The sequence below is a fragment of the Verruconis gallopava genome (assembly GCF_000836295.1).
Source record: "Verruconis gallopava strain CBS 43764 unplaced genomic scaffold supercont1.5, whole genome shotgun sequence".
In the NCBI taxonomy this organism is placed as follows: domain Eukaryota; kingdom Fungi; phylum Ascomycota; class Dothideomycetes; order Venturiales; family Sympoventuriaceae; genus Verruconis; species Verruconis gallopava.
This window is the reverse complement of record NW_015622141.1, coordinates 46,527-62,383: the sequence shown is the minus strand read 5'-3', so window position 1 is coordinate 62,383 and position 15,857 is coordinate 46,527. Positions and strand designations below refer to the sequence as shown.

The 15,857-nt window shown below is 53.2% G+C and overlaps 7 protein-coding genes across 8 annotated transcripts; 3 read left to right on the top strand and 4 right to left on the bottom strand.

Annotated features, from left to right (window-relative positions):
* The first annotated feature begins 1,003 nt into the window (after positions 1–1,003).
* PV09_01915 (uncharacterized protein) lies at positions 1,004–5,336 on the top strand. The gene is made up of 5 exons (XM_016354874.1): positions 1,004–1,559; positions 1,618–1,681; positions 1,753–3,056; positions 3,143–3,323; positions 3,376–5,336. The coding sequence occupies exons 1-5, from the start codon at positions 1,433–1,435 to the stop codon at positions 3,860–3,862; spliced, it is 2,163 nt and encodes a 720-aa protein (XP_016216890.1). The 5' UTR covers positions 1,004–1,432; the 3' UTR covers positions 3,863–5,336.
* Positions 5,337–5,552: 216 nt separating this feature from the next.
* Positions 5,553–7,350, bottom strand: PV09_01914. 2 transcript variants are annotated; one of them, XM_016354872.1, is made up of 3 exons: positions 6,758–7,350; positions 6,138–6,680; positions 5,553–6,058 (listed from the first exon to the last, which is right to left on the bottom strand). In XM_016354872.1, the coding sequence occupies exons 1-3, from the start codon at positions 6,767–6,769 to the stop codon at positions 5,720–5,722; spliced, it is 894 nt and encodes a 297-aa protein (XP_016216888.1). In that variant the 5' UTR covers positions 6,770–7,350; the 3' UTR covers positions 5,553–5,719. The 2 variants fall into 2 exon arrangements, with proteins under 2 accessions (XP_016216888.1, XP_016216889.1); XM_016354873.1 differs by having other exon boundaries at positions 6,138–7,350.
* Positions 7,351–8,226: 876 nt separating this feature from the next.
* PV09_01913 (uncharacterized protein) lies at positions 8,227–8,523 on the bottom strand (the record flags this gene model as incomplete). The annotated part of the gene is made up of 1 exon (XM_016354871.1): positions 8,227–8,523. The coding sequence occupies one exon, from the start codon at positions 8,521–8,523 to the stop codon at positions 8,227–8,229; it is 297 nt and encodes a 98-aa protein (XP_016216887.1).
* PV09_01912 (uncharacterized protein) lies at positions 8,366–10,657 on the top strand. The gene has a single exon (XM_016354870.1). It carries the CDS (start codon positions 9,205–9,207, stop codon positions 9,562–9,564), a length of 360 nt encoding a protein of 119 aa, XP_016216886.1. The 5' UTR covers positions 8,366–9,204; the 3' UTR covers positions 9,565–10,657.
* PV09_01911 (uncharacterized protein) lies at positions 9,940–10,896 on the bottom strand (the record flags this gene model as incomplete). The annotated part of the gene is made up of 1 exon (XM_016354869.1): positions 9,940–10,896. The coding sequence occupies exon 1, from the start codon at positions 10,711–10,713 to the stop codon at positions 9,940–9,942; it is 774 nt and encodes a 257-aa protein (XP_016216885.1). The 5' UTR covers positions 10,714–10,896.
* Positions 10,897–11,210: 314 nt separating this feature from the next.
* Positions 11,211–13,421, bottom strand: PV09_01910 (uncharacterized protein). Its single transcript, XM_016354868.1, has 2 exons — positions 13,035–13,421; positions 11,211–12,976 (listed from the first exon to the last, which is right to left on the bottom strand). The coding sequence occupies exons 1-2, from the start codon at positions 13,279–13,281 to the stop codon at positions 11,592–11,594; spliced, it is 1,632 nt and encodes a 543-aa protein (XP_016216884.1). The 5' UTR covers positions 13,282–13,421; the 3' UTR covers positions 11,211–11,591.
* A 1,507-nt stretch (positions 13,422–14,928) lies between these two features.
* Positions 14,929–15,657, top strand: PV09_01909 (uncharacterized protein; the record flags this gene model as incomplete). The annotated part of the gene is made up of 1 exon (XM_016354867.1): positions 14,929–15,657. The coding sequence occupies one exon, from the start codon at positions 14,929–14,931 to the stop codon at positions 15,655–15,657; it is 729 nt and encodes a 242-aa protein (XP_016216883.1).
* Positions 15,658–15,857: the final 200 nt, after the last annotated feature.

Here is a 15,857-nt window from a genome sequence, read left to right as displayed (position 1 = left end):
AGCCTGGTAACAATCTTTGCGAGATGGGCACGCTAACAGGTGCTATGTCTCTCCATCAAATTTGCATAGTCATTGTTGGAAGTGGAAGGCGATTGATCGATAGGATGGTTGATCGGGACGTCTGGACATATGGGAAGAAGTAAGAGGCCTCAAGGTCTGTATCAGGAGACAGCACGCTCTGGCTAGGGTGAACAGGCGGTGCGGGTGACGCCTCTCCTACGGTATCTATCCAGCGAGAGATGTCGATGATTGAGTCGTGACCACGCACCCTCGGGCCAACTCTTCCACTGAATGCCCCTTGCTTAACAAATGCACTGGACGTTGCAGATATGCACCGTTTGCTTACAAGCCAAAGCCACTGCTGGTGCTCATCGCTGTTATGCAATGCAATCAGGGGCCATCTGAGAGAAAGCAGATGCCACTGCGATGACACAGCGTTCTCGGTCACGAGCGAGTCCCTGTCATTCAAGTTGATAGGGCTGACTCCTGTGACAACGTCTTCGACACAGCGGTGTCCAGCATGAGCCTGGACAACTCCTACGACCAGGCCTTGGGCAACGCGGCCTGGGCTGCTTCGGCATAATCCTGTGCGCGCCACGCCATCGCGACGAACGAGGCTTGGAGATAGACGTAGGCACAGATGGACAGCATGAGGCATGCCAGATTCGCGCCCTAGATTGACGCCGGGAGCATGACAGTTCCCACGGCGATTGTGTAATGGAATGGGCCCAAGATACGCTTGGCAACCGCCTCATGGGGTGCAGGGAGAGGCTCGATGCGGTTAGCAAATCCCCCAGCATACGCGGCCACCGCAAAAGAGGAATGCCCATACAGGGTCGAGTTCCTGTGTAAATCTTCTTTTTTAGGTTCGTCCTGCTTCGCCTCATACTGCCCTGGATCACCACCAGCCGAGAGTATATGGGACCACGACAATGCACCGTGGCTGAGGCGGGCGACTCCAGACTTCCCCAAAGCTTGCTTGCTGTGCTCGGGCCGAGAAAAGGTTTGAGGAATCCCGGCCGGCCACGGCCAAACGCGACCGAGTAAGACGGCGAGGGGAGCGCGTGTGTCTCTGTCCTGTCGTGCCCGGACGGCCGTCTCCATCGCGTCTTGTTCGATTCAGGGCATAAGGCCGCAGGCAGGGAGCCCAGGTTCATCATCGCCATCATCGTCGCCATCCTCAAAAGTGTCGGGAGGACCCAGTGCGATCAGCCTCTCCAGCGACGCAAGCTGTAACTGGACCGCCTCCTGGTCTCGAACATGACAGCTGTTCCTGACCGAGAGGTGTCGTTTCGCCATTAAAGCAAACGAAATGCAGGCGCGTCGTTCCTGAATCTTTCGCTGTAGTTGACCGATACAACCATATAAGCGCGCCGTGTTGCTTGAACGGCCGCTGGCTTCGCTACCTCTCCGGCTTTTCCGAGCGCGATCAATGGAGCCCACACAGCGGCCGAAGCAGGCACGAAAGGAGCGCCGTCCACGAACAATCCAAGCGTGCAATTTCTGCAGAACCAAGAAATACAAGTGCGACGGCTCTTTGCCGTGCGCCAATTGCAAAAGTACGAACGTCCCGCGTGATGAAGCGCGACAAAGTGGGAGTGCTGATCTGTCTTCCAGGGCTCAACCAGAACTGCACCTTCAGCTCTGCGCCAGAGACGGGCACTGCGAATATTTCCATTGCGTACGTCGATCGCGTTCAAAGGGCCTAATTGACACTTCTGCTGAGACTCGATTGGCTGACTACGAAAACAGGTACGTGAAGCAGCTGGAACGCAGACTTGAGGCTGCCGAAGCGCAGCTGAAACAATATGAACATCTTGGAAGCGCGCAGACGACTGCGTCAGCGACAGCCGTCAGCTCGGCATCGTCGTCACGCATGAAGTCGCCGGTGTCCACGCCCGATCGCAGCGCGGGCGAGCGGGCATCTCTGCCGCCGAGGCCACCCGCGGCGACGTTGGAGTCTCTTCCCGAGGTGATGGATGTAAATGTCGCGACGAAGCGGTTTGAGTTTCACGGGACGTCCTCCATCATCACGGCGCTGGATCGCCTCGTCCAGTTGCGGAGCGACATCATCACCAAGTCGCCCACATCGGACATCACGCTTGCCGCGCGGTCCATCTCGGCTGTGACCGAGTTCCAAAACGACTCATTCATGCTCAAGGCCCACAAGCCCCTCCTTCTGTCGATGAGCTTCAGCGACGATGAGTACTTCTCTCTGTACGCGCCCGTGTTTCTCGACGCCTACTTTACGGGGCTGCACTACATTTATCCCCTGATTGATCAAGGCTTTTTCCTCAAGCGCTGCAGCGACATGTGGAGGGGAGACACGTCCAGACTGCGGGCGAGCTTCAGGTTGCAGTACTATGGAGTGCTGGCACTAGGCGCCGCGACGCGATCGTGGCGTGACGGGCCGATCAATGGCCTGAACCAAGTCGAATGGACGCAGATGTTCATTAGCAAGGCAGAGCAGACCATGACCGAGGTCGAATATCAAACAGACTTCGAGGGCGCGCAAGCCATGTTTCTTCTCGCACAAGTTCATCTCCAGTTCCTGTCTTACAACACAGCCCACACCTACCTAGGCAACGCGATTCGTATCGCACATGCGGGGGCCTGCCATCGTCAGATGAAGCAAGAAGACTCCAAGGTCCCCGTCGACAGCCCCACGTCCATCATCTCCCGAGTCTGGTGGTCCCTGTACTCGCAAGAGATAGAGCTGAGCTTCCTCCTCGGCCGCCCGGACAGCTTGGGCGACGAGACGTGTTTCACGCGACAACTACCGCCTGTCTCCCAGGGGTCAGAGATCAATATTATACCGGCCATGCACGGGATTTCGAAGGCAATGCGAGACATATCGACTCATCTGTACCACGGCAACGGCGATCTTCCATTTATGCTCTCCAAGGCATCGACTATCGACGCGAACCTTGACCGGGCGCTGCTACAAGCATCGAGCTACATACAGGGCTTCAACGACACTCAAGTCCAGAACCAAGCCTCCGTGCTTGCGGGAGACAGATTCTGGGTGCAATGGCAACTGTGTCTTTTGAGAATCCGTGAGTTCGCTCCTCGTCCTCCTTTTCATTTATCTTCAATTCTTGCTCTTCTCCTTCATCTTGCAGCCTGTGCTGACTTAGACCAGGATATCTACACGCGAAAGTTGCGCTCTTTTACCCCTTCTTCCTCCACGTCGACCAGGCGAAGGAATTTTCAGCAGATGAGCCCTTCGTGGCTCTAGCCGCGTCAAACTGTCTGGAGGCCTCGTGCCAACTCATCCGCGAAGTGTTTAGAGGCTACAAAACCCAAAACCTTCAACGAACGTGGTGAGTAAGCAGATTTGGTCTTGCCCTTTTCATTGCAGCTTACCGTATCAAGGTCCTATTACTCCGCGTACATGCTTCGCGCCCTTGCCGTCGTGCTCACAAGCCTAACCCGTACAGCCGGGATCTCGCATCAGACCTCCAAAGATCGAGACGCTGTCATCCAGGCTCTGCACGTCCTCGACTCGCTCGACAACAACGACGTGCCCCGCCGGATTGCGAACTTTACACGCGAATATCTCACGCTGCTAGCCAAGTCAGGGCGTATCTCATCACTCGCTCCGTTGAAGAACAGGTACCATGGACCACCGTCACCTAGCGAACACTCTAATCACGACGATTATCTCCAAATCCCGTCTCACTTTCCGTTCGGAAACTTTGACGCGCATATCCCGTCTGATCAGTCGCACTTCCAGTCCTTCAGTGGTGCATCCTACACTGACGCAACTGAGAACTCTTTCGTTTTAGTGGATAACCATTCGTTGGGTCAGATGCCGCAATTCATCGTACCGGATGTGCATTTTCATGGCGGTCCGACATGAGCGCCGATGCCAAAATGAGACTCAATCGCGATGTATTACGATGCCGAGATGACCACCACTTCATTTAGTAAGCATGTATACCCGGACCAATCGGACGGGAACATAGATGCCAGCCTCAGCGTGCCTAGAGAAAAGCTGTGGATTTAAGTCTACGGATTGACGAGGCTGGACAGCATGCCACTAGACGAATCAGAAATGCAGTAAAGATCATGATAGAAGGGGCAATAGAAGGCGAGTATACGAATTGGAAGTAGTCACGATCCGGGCATGGGCTAAGCCATGTTGCGTTCATTATTGTACAGCAAAAAGAGCGAGGGCACGAACAGGAGCAACTGAAAAACTGAGGCAGTGTGAAGTGGATACCTCGTGGTACGGGAACTGCCGTGGCTAAGATCTTAGCTCGCAACATGTCGCCATCATGCATTCTCACGTCAGACAGTCGAAGCGAGGATGGCTTCAGAGAAAAAACAAGGATTCCAAAAGAAAAAGTCGGTCCACGATGGAACTAAATAGATCGCATTGGCGAAGACGTCGCGAGCACTAACGGTCAACCATCCGTCCTGGCTTGAAACGCATCTCTCAAAGGGAAGGAGGAAAACGCAAGCGAACGAAGCAATGAAATCAGCTGCTGTCTTGGCAAACCCGCTCGGTCTGATGGGAAACTCAACGTAGTAGCCGTCATTTCATCCCAGCTTCGGGACAGATGGAGTAAGCGATCGTTCCAGGACGCCTTGTCGACCTACCACGCACACTATCCGAGTACAACTACCGATTCGACCAGAACGCCCCCCCCCCTTGCCGGACGCTCGATCCCACAGCTGTCCATTGAGAGCTCCTGTCGGGCCACGGTCCTGAAGCTTATACCCGCCGCAACGGTTCTGGCTCGCCCGTCGTTGGCACGGCTCTGCTCATCCAACTCGCTACCAACTCGAGCTGCGACGGGGAGGACGAAAAAACAAAAACAAAAACAAAAACAAAAATAAATTGACCGGAGACCAACAGGCCTTCTGCAACCCGCTCAGCCCATCCGTCCCCTTTCCTCCTCCAAACCAAAAGCACCATTTCCGGAGCTAACGTCATTGGTGCCTGCGCCAGCATATGTCTGCCGAGTCAAGCCACAAAGCTTGGATCGCGCAACGCTCGATGATCAAAGAGCAAGACGACGTGTGAGTCCGTACGAAATAAAAGGGGACGGCCTTTTTCATCGTCATTTTTTCCACGGCGGAAAAATTTTTTTTTTTTTCCTTTTCTTTTTGGTCCATGACGACGGGCGAAAGCGAGTGGGCCTGGGCGGGTCAAGAGCCGTCGCTAAGTGAGAGCAAATCTCCGCCCCGACAGGTTTGATTTCCACGCCTGTTCGTGATCGTGGGAATGCACAGTATTTTGTGAGATTCGCCTCGTGACGATCGACGCTTGCGAGATGCAGCTAAGTCTCGATGATGGATGGACGCATGATCTCGGTCTTTTTTTTTTTGTTCTATTCGAACGACGTGTCTGCGGGGAAGCCCATCCCTAGCTCAAATCGTGATGCGGTGTACATGATGCAATGGTACGTTCGCCATGATCGCCCAACACAAGACTTATTTCCCTTTCGCCCTTACTCGCATGCCAAGCACGAAGCAGCGTACGGACTAAGTGGGAATTTGGCAAATGTGGCACGCGGTTTGCGGAAGACGAGGAAACCAGATCATGTTGGGCAAGACAAAAAAGACAATGGCTTTGGTTGCTAGAATTAAAAAACTTGCCTTGCGTTTAAGCAGGTCTAGGATATTTTTGCGCACAAACAGTTTGGTATTATTTTTTGAACAGAACAAAAGACTTTCCCACCGCAAAATTAGACATTAAGCACCTGGCGCTTCACGCAATCTGCTCGGCGCGCGCGGCGTCGTTGTTGACCTTGTTTCGTCGCTCACGTCCCTTCTCGGACCACGGGAAGTGTGCCACGGGCACGACGAAGAAGCTGTTGCTAGAATCGGCGATACCGGCGAAGGCGTTGTACCAAGCCAAAAAGGCAGCGAGGATTCCAAACGCACCACCGGCCTTGATGCAGCCGATGCGTGGAGCGCCATTTTGAGGAGTCAGGTAGCCAATGCCCAGCATAAGGAACGCCAAGTCCAGGGTGAAGAAGAGCAGGAAGAAGGCGACGGTCGAGCGAAGGGTGCACATCAGCAGAATGAACGTGAAGATGAACCAGCCCTGCGGAAGAAGAATGGTTAGCAACAGCATCGGCCAAATGTGGTCCAGTCGGTACCGGGTGGGGTGGGCGAGGACGTACCATCAAGAAGAAGCCAAACGAGTACAGGAACTCATCGCTCGTGGCCCCACCAAGAGCCTCGATGATTTCGAACCCGCCAGGGGTGAGGATGAGGGCGAAGGAAATCCAGAATCCACCGTACGAGGACAGCGCGGTGGCACCGAAAGTGTTGCCGACGGCCATCTCCCACATTCCCGCAAGAAGCTGGACCAGACCGCCGTAGCCGTAGGCCGCGGCGACGACCAGGTTTGGCTCAGCCACGTTCTTGGTCCGCATGTTGATCAAGGACAGCACAAAGGTGGTGAGCGCAAAGGCCGACAGGCCCAGAGGGGCAGGGTTGGCAAAGTTCCTCTTTGGCGCACGGTACAGACCTGGCTGGAACTCGCCGCCAAAGGCTGCGAGACGCAAGCTGCTGTCGTTGGTGGCGACGTGGGCAAGCGGGTTGCCGCCTGCTGGGCCCCATCCAGTCCCCCGCTGTTTGGCAGCGTGGTCTTGCGTAGCTAGTCCGGTGCTGTGGCCATCGGTCAGGCCTTCCTTGGCTGCCATTGTCGCGTTGTGAGAATCCTGGGAGGTTGTGTTAATACCCCGTTCGAGACCAGATGTCTTGGGTGAGCGGGTGGGGAGAGAGGATCACAACATACGTCTGTCGCCATGGCGTGTACCTTATGTAGACTTTGTGCCTGAAGAACGAGTTGAAGCGTGCACGGTGGGTCTTGGGTACCCGGTGGGGAACAAGAACAGACTCGGGAGGTGGACAGCAGAAAGGAGAGAGCGGGTCACGGTTGGGGTAGGTCTCATATATAGTGCTGGAGGAGCGAGCAATGGTCGGGTCAAGGCAAACCAATTTGATTCATCAAAGCTCCAGCTCCAAGCTACAGGCGAGGTAAGCTAGTGCATCCGAATGTGCACGATCATCAGCGCAGGGCCTGTTCGTCTGGGGGAGTTCTAGCGTAGCGATGGAAGGGTCAACGAGATGAAGGCCCAGGTCACCTTGCACGGCGTTGCAAAGGTCAACAATATCGAGGCCCCCGCCTCTGCGTTAGTGAGGCACGACGTCCAATGGGACGGAGGACCACGCACAAAAGGAGATTCCTCTGGCCCTTGTTTGGAGGGTGGTCATGGCGATCGCCTCAAGGTGGAACGACCCCAGCTATCCCGCATTCCAGTGTGGAGAATGGGACGTGATGTGTTTCGTCGACGCGTGATCGGGGGTGGTGCGAGGCCTGTGGACGGCGTCTGGTCAGCACCGTACGGGAGCAGATTGGTCATCCACCGGCGACGGCGATCCGTGGACATCCGCACGCAAGACTGACGCCAGCGACGAGGCCATTGTGGGTTCCTTTGCCTCTTGCGCACGCACAAGAACGACCAGACGCAAGCGCCTCGAGCGCCTCCTCGTCGATCGGCTACGGGCATGGCGCGAAGTGTGTTTCCGGTACGTCATCACAGGGCGCCGTGCGTGTTCCCGCCGCAGATCACGGCCGTCTGCTGGCGCGCCGCGGACGGCCATCCTGATTCGAACACGCGAAATCGCGATGCCGACGCTGGGGCCCAGGGGACGAGAACCGCGCTGCTCATGCGCCGAACAGGTTCTGGGCGAAGGTCGAGCAACGTCTCTGCGGTGAAGTCGACCGCCTGGTGCGCTGCCTGGCCCTGGCAGTGCGTCTTCTCTTCCGCCGGCCTGGCTACCCAGACGGGCCACGCTGGCGACGTTGCAGCGCCCAGCCCGAGGCGGCTTGGGGGCGCTGGCTCGGTGTGCATCGGCCCGTGGCCAGCGTGCGAGCTTAACTTTATTTCGCCAACGCGGCCTGTTGCGCTGCCTGGCCGCCGTCGCCGTCGCCGTCGCCGTCGCCCGGCAGCCCTTTGTGCGCGGCGTGGCGATGGGACGGAGTCGTCGCTGGGCGCTGCAAAGGCGTCCGCGTCTCTGAGCCTGCTGCCGCCGCGAGCACGCTGCCGGCGATGGTTCCGCATGTGAACGACCATCGAACCACCGCTTGCGGCCCGGAGTAATTTTGGCCCTCCCCGATCCAGCCAATGCACGCTGCTGCGCGTCCAGATCCATCCATTCGTGCGTTTGTCGCTCGGTGGAAAGGAACGAGGTCCTTTTCTGCTAGCCCGGGGTGCGAGCAGCAGTAAGGACCTTGCCACCGCCACGCGCCAGCCGTTGCGTCGCCCCCGTCTCCTCGACCACCTGATGCTTATCGAGGCCGCACGTCCTCACCTCTGGCCCACCATCCTGCGCCGCCGAACTCAGCCTTGCAGTAGTTTCAGCTTCGGTTTCAGGACTCGCCCAGCATGGCGGTGTCGGCTCCTGCCCTTTGGCACTGTAATCTTCTGCCGCCCGCCATCTGAGCTTGCCAGTCACACCAGATCTCCGTTTGTCCGTCTCGCGCCGTGACCTTGGCATGCTTTAATACTCTGTCGACCACCTCGGGACGCCTGTGTTTTCTTCGAGGATGGCATCTTTCTTGCGCTCGTACGACTCACGCCTCGGCTCAGAGTACAGCTGGATCCCATCTGTCCATGTCCGTCCATGATGGAACCCATCCGACGTGAAGAACGCGAACTGGTCGTGGAAGACGAGACGGAAGCGTGCGGAATGGAGTCTAACCACTGTCCTCAGCGTCCCGTGCCACTTTGATCGCCTAGCCTTACGTTCCAAAATCGCGTCTGCTCCCTCTCTACGCTCCGTAGATGCGCGAGAAGATGGAGGCACGCACTACAAGCCTATGAGGATGAGAGTTCAGAATGGTAGCAGCTTCAAGTGTATTCTTCGACCGGCTTGGTCGAGCACGATGGCGATTGCTACTGGCCGTACGAATCTCGGATGGCGGGTGAACGTCGGGCCAAGAAGCGCTCACAGATGTAGGTAAACGCAGTCATGAATATCGAACGACGATTCTTGAAGAAAGCTTCCTTCCTACATGCTCCTCGCCAAAAACAAAAAGGCCGAAAGAAAGGGCCAGACCGTCCAGACCCTGAGATAGATACGCCAAATGCGCTCCTCGCGTGATCGTGCCCTCTCTCAAGCAGGTTCTCGACCAATTCCGTAGAGAGTAGTGTCTCTACATGGCACAACCGCCGGAGGATGCCGATCCGGGAGTTCTGGCAAACACGTTGGCTTCGAATGTCAACACTCTATCCGTCGCCTGGTCCTCCCATCCCTACGCGGAAAATTACCAGGGTTTCCAGACTTCCTGACCTGTGCTGGGGAAATGGCAAGCTTCTTCAGCAAATCGAACGTCCAAACAACCAAACGTGCTGGAGACCGGTGACGAATGTTGTGGCACTCTCGACGTGGAATCTGACTGTCCTAAAGATGGCAAAAGAGAGATCGACAACACTTCTGTCCAGCACGTCAAAGGTGGACCGCCGGACAGGCAAGATTTTGGAGATGCGACCTTTTCACTGGGTCGTGAAACGCCTCAACGACGAGCTTGACTTCTGACGAGAACGGAACTGGTGAAACCAAGACGATTGCGTGCTATTTACATGTCACCCTGCTACGTTGATTTCGAGCCTACCGACAACAATCAGTCACCTCACGTAAAGAGGCGACGGCATTGATTCGCTCACTATGCGCTCGAAAGAATCTACAGCAGACAGCAACGTGATCTGCGCCATTTCTTGGTCATTCAAGTACCTTTCAATTCTTCTTCTAACTTTACAATTTTGTTTTTTGTTTTTTTTTTGACTCGGATTACAAACTCGCAGCTTGCAAGCTTTCGGTGCACATACTCCACACGTACAACCTCCCTTGGGATTGGCCTGCAAGTGGGCGCAATATCACAAAAGCGCGAATTAAAGAGATGGAAAATCAAAATCATAGGACTGACACGTCGTCTGTCATCACTCGAAACTGAAGATGCGATCCGTCAAGCCTTGTTGCCTCTATTCCAAGAGACACGTGGACTCCCCTCTCGCATATCTCTCCGACCCGAATCTCCTCATATCGCTTCATAATGCCGTGCATAAGCTTCTTCTTCCATCCACTGTCAGAGACGATCCTGTTGCGAGCACTCTCAATTTCGCTGCGTCCAATTATAGGCACGGGCCTCATGTACCAACATGAAAGGATATAATCCACCTTTGAGCTCGAATTACTACATGCAAGGTCATAGAGAACTCTTAATATTAAGTCTGACAGTATGCCATACATGGGGCACATGTCGATGAGGCGTGTAGGCTGGAAAATACCCGATCTGAGGATTGCGCCGATGTCTTTGTAATGCCAAAACTGGATGGTTTTGATGCTAGATCTGAAGTAGGGAGATAGTTTCCGCAGTGACAACATCCTGGCACTTATCTGATCGGTGGTTTCGAATCCGTTGATCTTGAGGACACAGCCCAGATAAGCCAAGGCATACGCGTCGTGGTAGAACCGGCGGCATGTCAAGAGGACTTGGAGATCTTTGTCCTTTCCTGGCTCCGTGTGAAAGACGTGGAAGAAGATTGCAATCCGTAGCTCCGCTGGGAGACCCAAAAAGGAATTTTCCGGGTAGGTTCTAGCAATCGGTTGTTCTATCAAACCTGATCTGGTTACCTTCCGGCGCTTGAGCTGGTGACTTGAGAACATTGTTCTTTTGCGCTTTGGCATTGTTTGCGCTTATTCTACGATATTGAGAGACGCGAGTTGATTTTGTGCTTGACTCCTCATCCGTAAACCTGTGAAATATGTGACGGTTGGCACGGAAAAAGAATGTGTGTACGTGCCAGGTATATTTTGCGAATGCCTGACAGATGAAGACGCAGACTGGGGGTGATGATGGTATCAACGATGAAGGCGGGGTGGTGGGGCTTGCTAATGAGACAGAATAAACTGCGCGCCTCAAGGTATGCTGCCTGAAGCACAGTCAGGCGGTGTAGGCATCCAATGGTCACAATGAGCTCTCGACAAAGTTGCACGTGTCAACATAAAGCGTGCATGATCTATTGATGTCAATGGAAATTCGCCACGTGCATCCCTTTTCGCGTTGCAAACCGACAGAAACTCCTAGAGTCCATCGTTTCCGGCTCTCTTATCTTGTGGCGATAGAAAACTCTCGCGCAAGAAGACCATCGGGCGGCAGGTTTTTAACTGTTTCCTGCTGACCCCCATTGAATTACTTAGTCCTGGTTTTGTTAAATTAAACAGAAGATACTAAAGTATCACAGTGATCTGCTCCTTTGCTCTGGCGTGGCAGCGAACTCTTTACTGTGTGATCGACTAAATCGACATAATGGTAGCCCAGACGTTTGGCAAAATTGCCGACAGGATATGCCAGAGTCTTGACTATGTTAGGACTCTCGAATGACAAATGCGAACCATCGTACAAGAGATTTACAGAAAAATGTGCAAAAGGCCTTTGCATTATGTATATTTTTCTCTTTTGGGGCTGCATTCTCTCCAGTGTTCAATTCTGGAGAAGAGAAAAGAGTACTACTTAAGTATAAGCTTCGCTCGCCATTTTGTGTCTTCAAACTTTAAGTCACTACCTAAACATGACTTTGTTTTGACTGCCTGTAATCGTGCCAATGACTTCGTGCCAGGAAAAGTATACTGATCGCAAGTCCGAGACTTGCAAGACCAGTGGCAATGTACCAAGCTCCACGATAACCCAGGAGCAGATCGTCGGGTGAGCGGCCGCCATGATTCACATGTACTTCCACTGTACCAGCAAAGCCTAGCGCTATGGAGATGCTGTAGTTAACCAACGTGTTTACGAGACTGGCGGCAATGCCCTGATGTTCTTTTTTGACTGCATTGCTGAGAATTAGTGTTGCCGCAGGGAAGGACATATCCATGCCCCAAGGCGTTATAATTGCGGCGACGAAGGTTTGCGCCCAGTACGTTTGGTCGACTGGAGCAGTCATCATGAGAATTGTACCAATCAAGAAAGCGGCAAGGGACATCGTCATCACAACGCCTGCGCGGAAGCGTCCCAGCATCCAACCGGTACACAATGCTGCAATCGCTCCAGACGGGCAGACGGGCGACATGTATGCGGTGGTCAGGAGCGGCGACGCATGCCTTAGATTCAGAAAGAATAACCATGTATAAAAGAACCAAATGCCGAAAGTGCCCCATGCGCAAACTATGGCGCCGAGGACATATGCCACGTCGGCAGTAAAAGCTTCGAATGGGATGAGCGGATATTTTGAGATGCGAAACTCAACAAAGAAGAATAAACCCAAGAAGATAAATCCAAGGATAAGGCAGATGTAGACATATGCTTCTTGCCACCCGACGACCGGAGCCTGGTTCCACGCGAAATTGATAAGAACGAGAGCGGTGACACCAGTGACGGACCCAAAAGGGTCAATGTGCTCCATCTTTTCCCATAGTGTTAACGTGGTTGCTTCCTTCTTCTTTGGAGGTTCTGGTATGACGAAATATGCGGAGACCGTGATGAAGATCAATGCGATTGCCTCGCTCCAAAATGCCCATGGCCACCATGTTAATGCAAACACACCAGCCATGGCTGAACCGGCAACGCTGCCATTGGGCGCACATGCACCAAAGATGGAGAAGACCATAGCCTTTCTTGGCCCTGGCGCATACATGGCTCCGAAGATTGCGACTCCATTGGGGAGCACGATCGCGGGGCCAATGCCCTGTAGGACACGCGCAAATATGAAGAGGACTGAGTTTGAGTAGACGGCAAGACCGGCGACCATGGACCAGAGAGCAAACCAGGAGAAGCCGATGAGAAGGAGGCGCTTGTATCCGAAGAGATCGCCGAGACGACCGGAGATTAAAATGAAGGTTCCGACAGTAAGAGAGTAGCCAGCGAGTAGCCAAGATAGGATGCCAGGGCTGGTGATGTTGAAGGACTCGCCTATAACGTTAATGATCGAGACCGCTTGACCAAGGGCAGCTTCTAAAGGCACAGGTTAGTATACATGACAGACTTGGTAGAGAGCAATGGTGCAACATACGGGTGAAAAATTGCGCCATGCATACAATTGCAATGAACGCTATCTCGTGAGGCAAAGACATAGTTTCAGCGAGAGACTTAGTCTTCTCAAGCTGTATGTTCTCGCCATCGTGCTCTTTAACTTTGCCCGTTTCAACGTGGTGCAATTCATCGACAGCATCTCGGGCGTTCACAGTTGGTGTCCCAGGCGATGAAGAGTTTTTTGAGGTTTGGTCAAGCTTTTCGATGTCTTCGCCTAATTCTTCCATCGCAGAAATGTCTGTCGTCCGTAGTGACAGAGATGCAATGCGCGGAATGGAAATGAAAAACGAGATTTTCAGCGGAAGCCATTTCAGATAACCAAGAACTTTTTCTTATCGCCATTTCTAAACCGGCTAGATTTTCTCGATCTATATTGCATCAAGGGATCCACAAGGCGTAGATGGTTTTCGGATCATCCGCTCTGTTGACCAACCTCGCGACCCTAAATCGGCAAAGTTGGGTGGGACTTGCCGCGCTCAATTCCGCCATCCTTAATAATATCACCTTGGTCTCCTCTCTATACCCTCTTTTACGCCGTATCCATAAGAAAGATGCTTTGTCAGTGTATACGGTTCTAGATGCTTGGTTAGAAGATTTACTGCTCGGACTCACTCTGCACGCATCGTTCTGTGTGGTGTCGCGAGCGACAAAATGCCGGTAAGTCCGTTGTACTAAGGACTCGGTCCGTCCAACGCGTGTTAAAAATCTGAGTCTTCCCTGGACCTCGTACTTGACTATGTGGCTAGTATTGCGGTGGCTACGGAAAGGTGCTGCTATAATTTGTGTGTATAGCCATGTAGGTCAACCGAAATCTTGTACGCAGGGACAGAGAGATTACTGGGAGATATTTCCCTCAAGCCGATTCACATTTCAAGGCACCGTATCTTCTGGAGCAAGACCGTAAATATCACTGAAATAAGTCCTAGTAAAGTGAACCCCTAATTTTTACTCTCGAGTTGAAGCGTACTTGCGACAGATCATTTTCCGATTTCTTTTTTTTTTTTTGCTGATTATCCTGATAGCTATTGCAGTGATAACATCAACGTAGTTCCCGGTCACCAGGCTTCGTTAGAAAGAAATTTTCAAGCAATTCAAGCTGACAAGTCCATATGCCATCTTGATAGAACTGCATCTCGAATGACAATCGGGCCATTGCATTTTCTACCAAGTATCTGAAGCAATACCACGTACACAAACTGCTGACTTTCTGATGAGAGCAGGCAGAACGAAATGTTCAGTGGTGGTATGCGGAGCTGAAGACCAGTTAACCCGGAGTCATACTAGATGACCTACAAAGGAGTATTTTCGAGCAAAAGGCACACGCAGAAGTAGCTTTAAGATGCCTAATTTTGACTTTCATATCGTGCTTCGTCGTCGCTGTTGCTTGGACACGGCTATAGCAAGTGAGCATCCTATCTTTTGTCTGCCCGTTGCGTCAGCGGGTAACTCTCTTGTCTTGCGATGCCTCGTGCAACTGGAGGCGTGTGACATCTGTCGCCCATGACGCCTCCATGGCTCTAAACGCGCAAACCAAGGTGCCAGCTACTCAGAAAGCTAGAGCTCGACGGATGTGGCGAGGTCATCCCCTCGATGGCTAGATTGAACCGGAGTTGGTCAGAATCGGTCGAAGAAATCAATCAAAGTGTGTGGGCTTGACGACCTCAGTGTCGACAAGTGAGTGCCCAAGGAGGTAAGAGCGTTGGTCCTTGACTATCGTTCCTTCCAAAACTGTCATGTTCTAGTGACTATGACGAGGCCAGGCCTCGATATTTTGTCGACTCCGATGCCCTCGGTTGCGCTTCACTCTGTGATCGAGTTTCATCAACACCCTTCTAAGTCGCGAAGTCAAGTTCAAGGTTTCAGAGACAGTAGCCATGGCAAAGCGAGCGAGAGAACAGACCAACGAGACTTCGCAGCCTTTTGCAAACGAGGCAGCGACCTTCACGTACGTACCACGCAGCTCAGGAGCACCCACGCCAAGCGGTAGCGAGGGTTCGGCGCCATCTAACGCGCCTCCTAACTTTCAAACGTCAGACTTGCGTCCTCAGTATCGGCTCGTCCCCATATATGAAGTGCCATGGTTCCATTCGTACGGGTCTCAGCCGTGCTACTCACACTACTCACAGCCGCTCCCCTCTACATTGCCGGCATGTTGGCCAGGCTCATTTGAAACGAAGCCGCTGTGCTACAATTGTCTGATGCAACAACCAATTCCAAAATATTACCAAGTTGATGGATGTTATTATTACACACCTAGCCAGCCGCCGATGCTAGCAGCATCCTCATACAATGGCAGACGTCTGCGCGACGGTACATATCCATGGTACGGCCGCACTAGAGACGAGGTCCAAGCGGATGGGTGGAAGGAACGTGAGCAGTGCGAGCGCCAGATGGGGAAGGAAGCGAAAGGCGCGGAAAGAGCACACTGCAGTGGTGACGAGGAAGCAAAGGCCATAGAACCCAAAGGCAAGCCGACGGACCTGTACTGGGTCCAGCATAAGGATGGCGGCTTGCGAGCCTATCCGCTAGGCACTATTAGAATCAATTTCCAGGGGGCTTGGAAGATCGACTCCAACGGATGGCCGTATTTGGTGGAGAAATGAAAGACGTACGGATGAAGAAGTGAATGGAGACCATTGAGGGAGTAAAATGGACACTGGCTCGACTATGCACAGCGCTGCTCCTCTTTATTTGGCTTGGACGAGGAAGCCTCTCTGACGACTAGCTTGAATGAAAGAGTCATCTGAACATGTACGAAGGTACTTTCCAGGTCAAGAATGAAGTAAATGGAAGTCCTTTTCAT

What these genes read in the sequence shown, in the direction of transcription:
- PV09_01915 (XM_016354874.1), top strand. Translation starts at nt 1,433, where the DNA reads ATGGAGCCCACACAGCGGCCGAAGCAGGCACGAAAGGAGCGCCGTCCA. An exon ending in ACTGCGAATATTTCCATTGC is followed by an intron (nt 1,682 to 1,752) that starts GTACGTCGATCG and finishes CTACGAAAACAG; the next exon opens with GTACGTGAAGCAGCTGGAAC. An exon ending in ACTGTGTCTTTTGAGAATCC is followed by an intron (nt 3,057 to 3,142) that starts GTGAGTTCGCTC and finishes GACTTAGACCAG; the next exon opens with GATATCTACACGCGAAAGTT.
- PV09_01912 (XM_016354870.1), top strand. Translation starts at nt 9,205, where the DNA reads ATGCCGATCCGGGAGTTCTGGCAAACACGTTGGCTTCGAATGTCAACA.
- PV09_01910 (XM_016354868.1), bottom strand. Translation starts at nt 13,281, where the DNA reads ATGGAAGAATTAGGCGAAGACATCGAAAAGCTTGACCAAACCTCAAAA. An exon ending in CATGGCGCAATTTTTCACCC is followed by an intron (nt 12,977 to 13,034) that starts GTATGTTGCACC and finishes CTGTGCCTTTAG; the next exon opens with AAGCTGCCCTTGGTCAAGCG.
- PV09_01914 (XM_016354872.1), bottom strand. An exon ending in CGTTTGGCTTCTTCTTGATG is followed by an intron (nt 6,059 to 6,137) that starts GTACGTCCTCGC and finishes CTTCTTCCGCAG; the next exon opens with GGCTGGTTCATCTTCACGTT.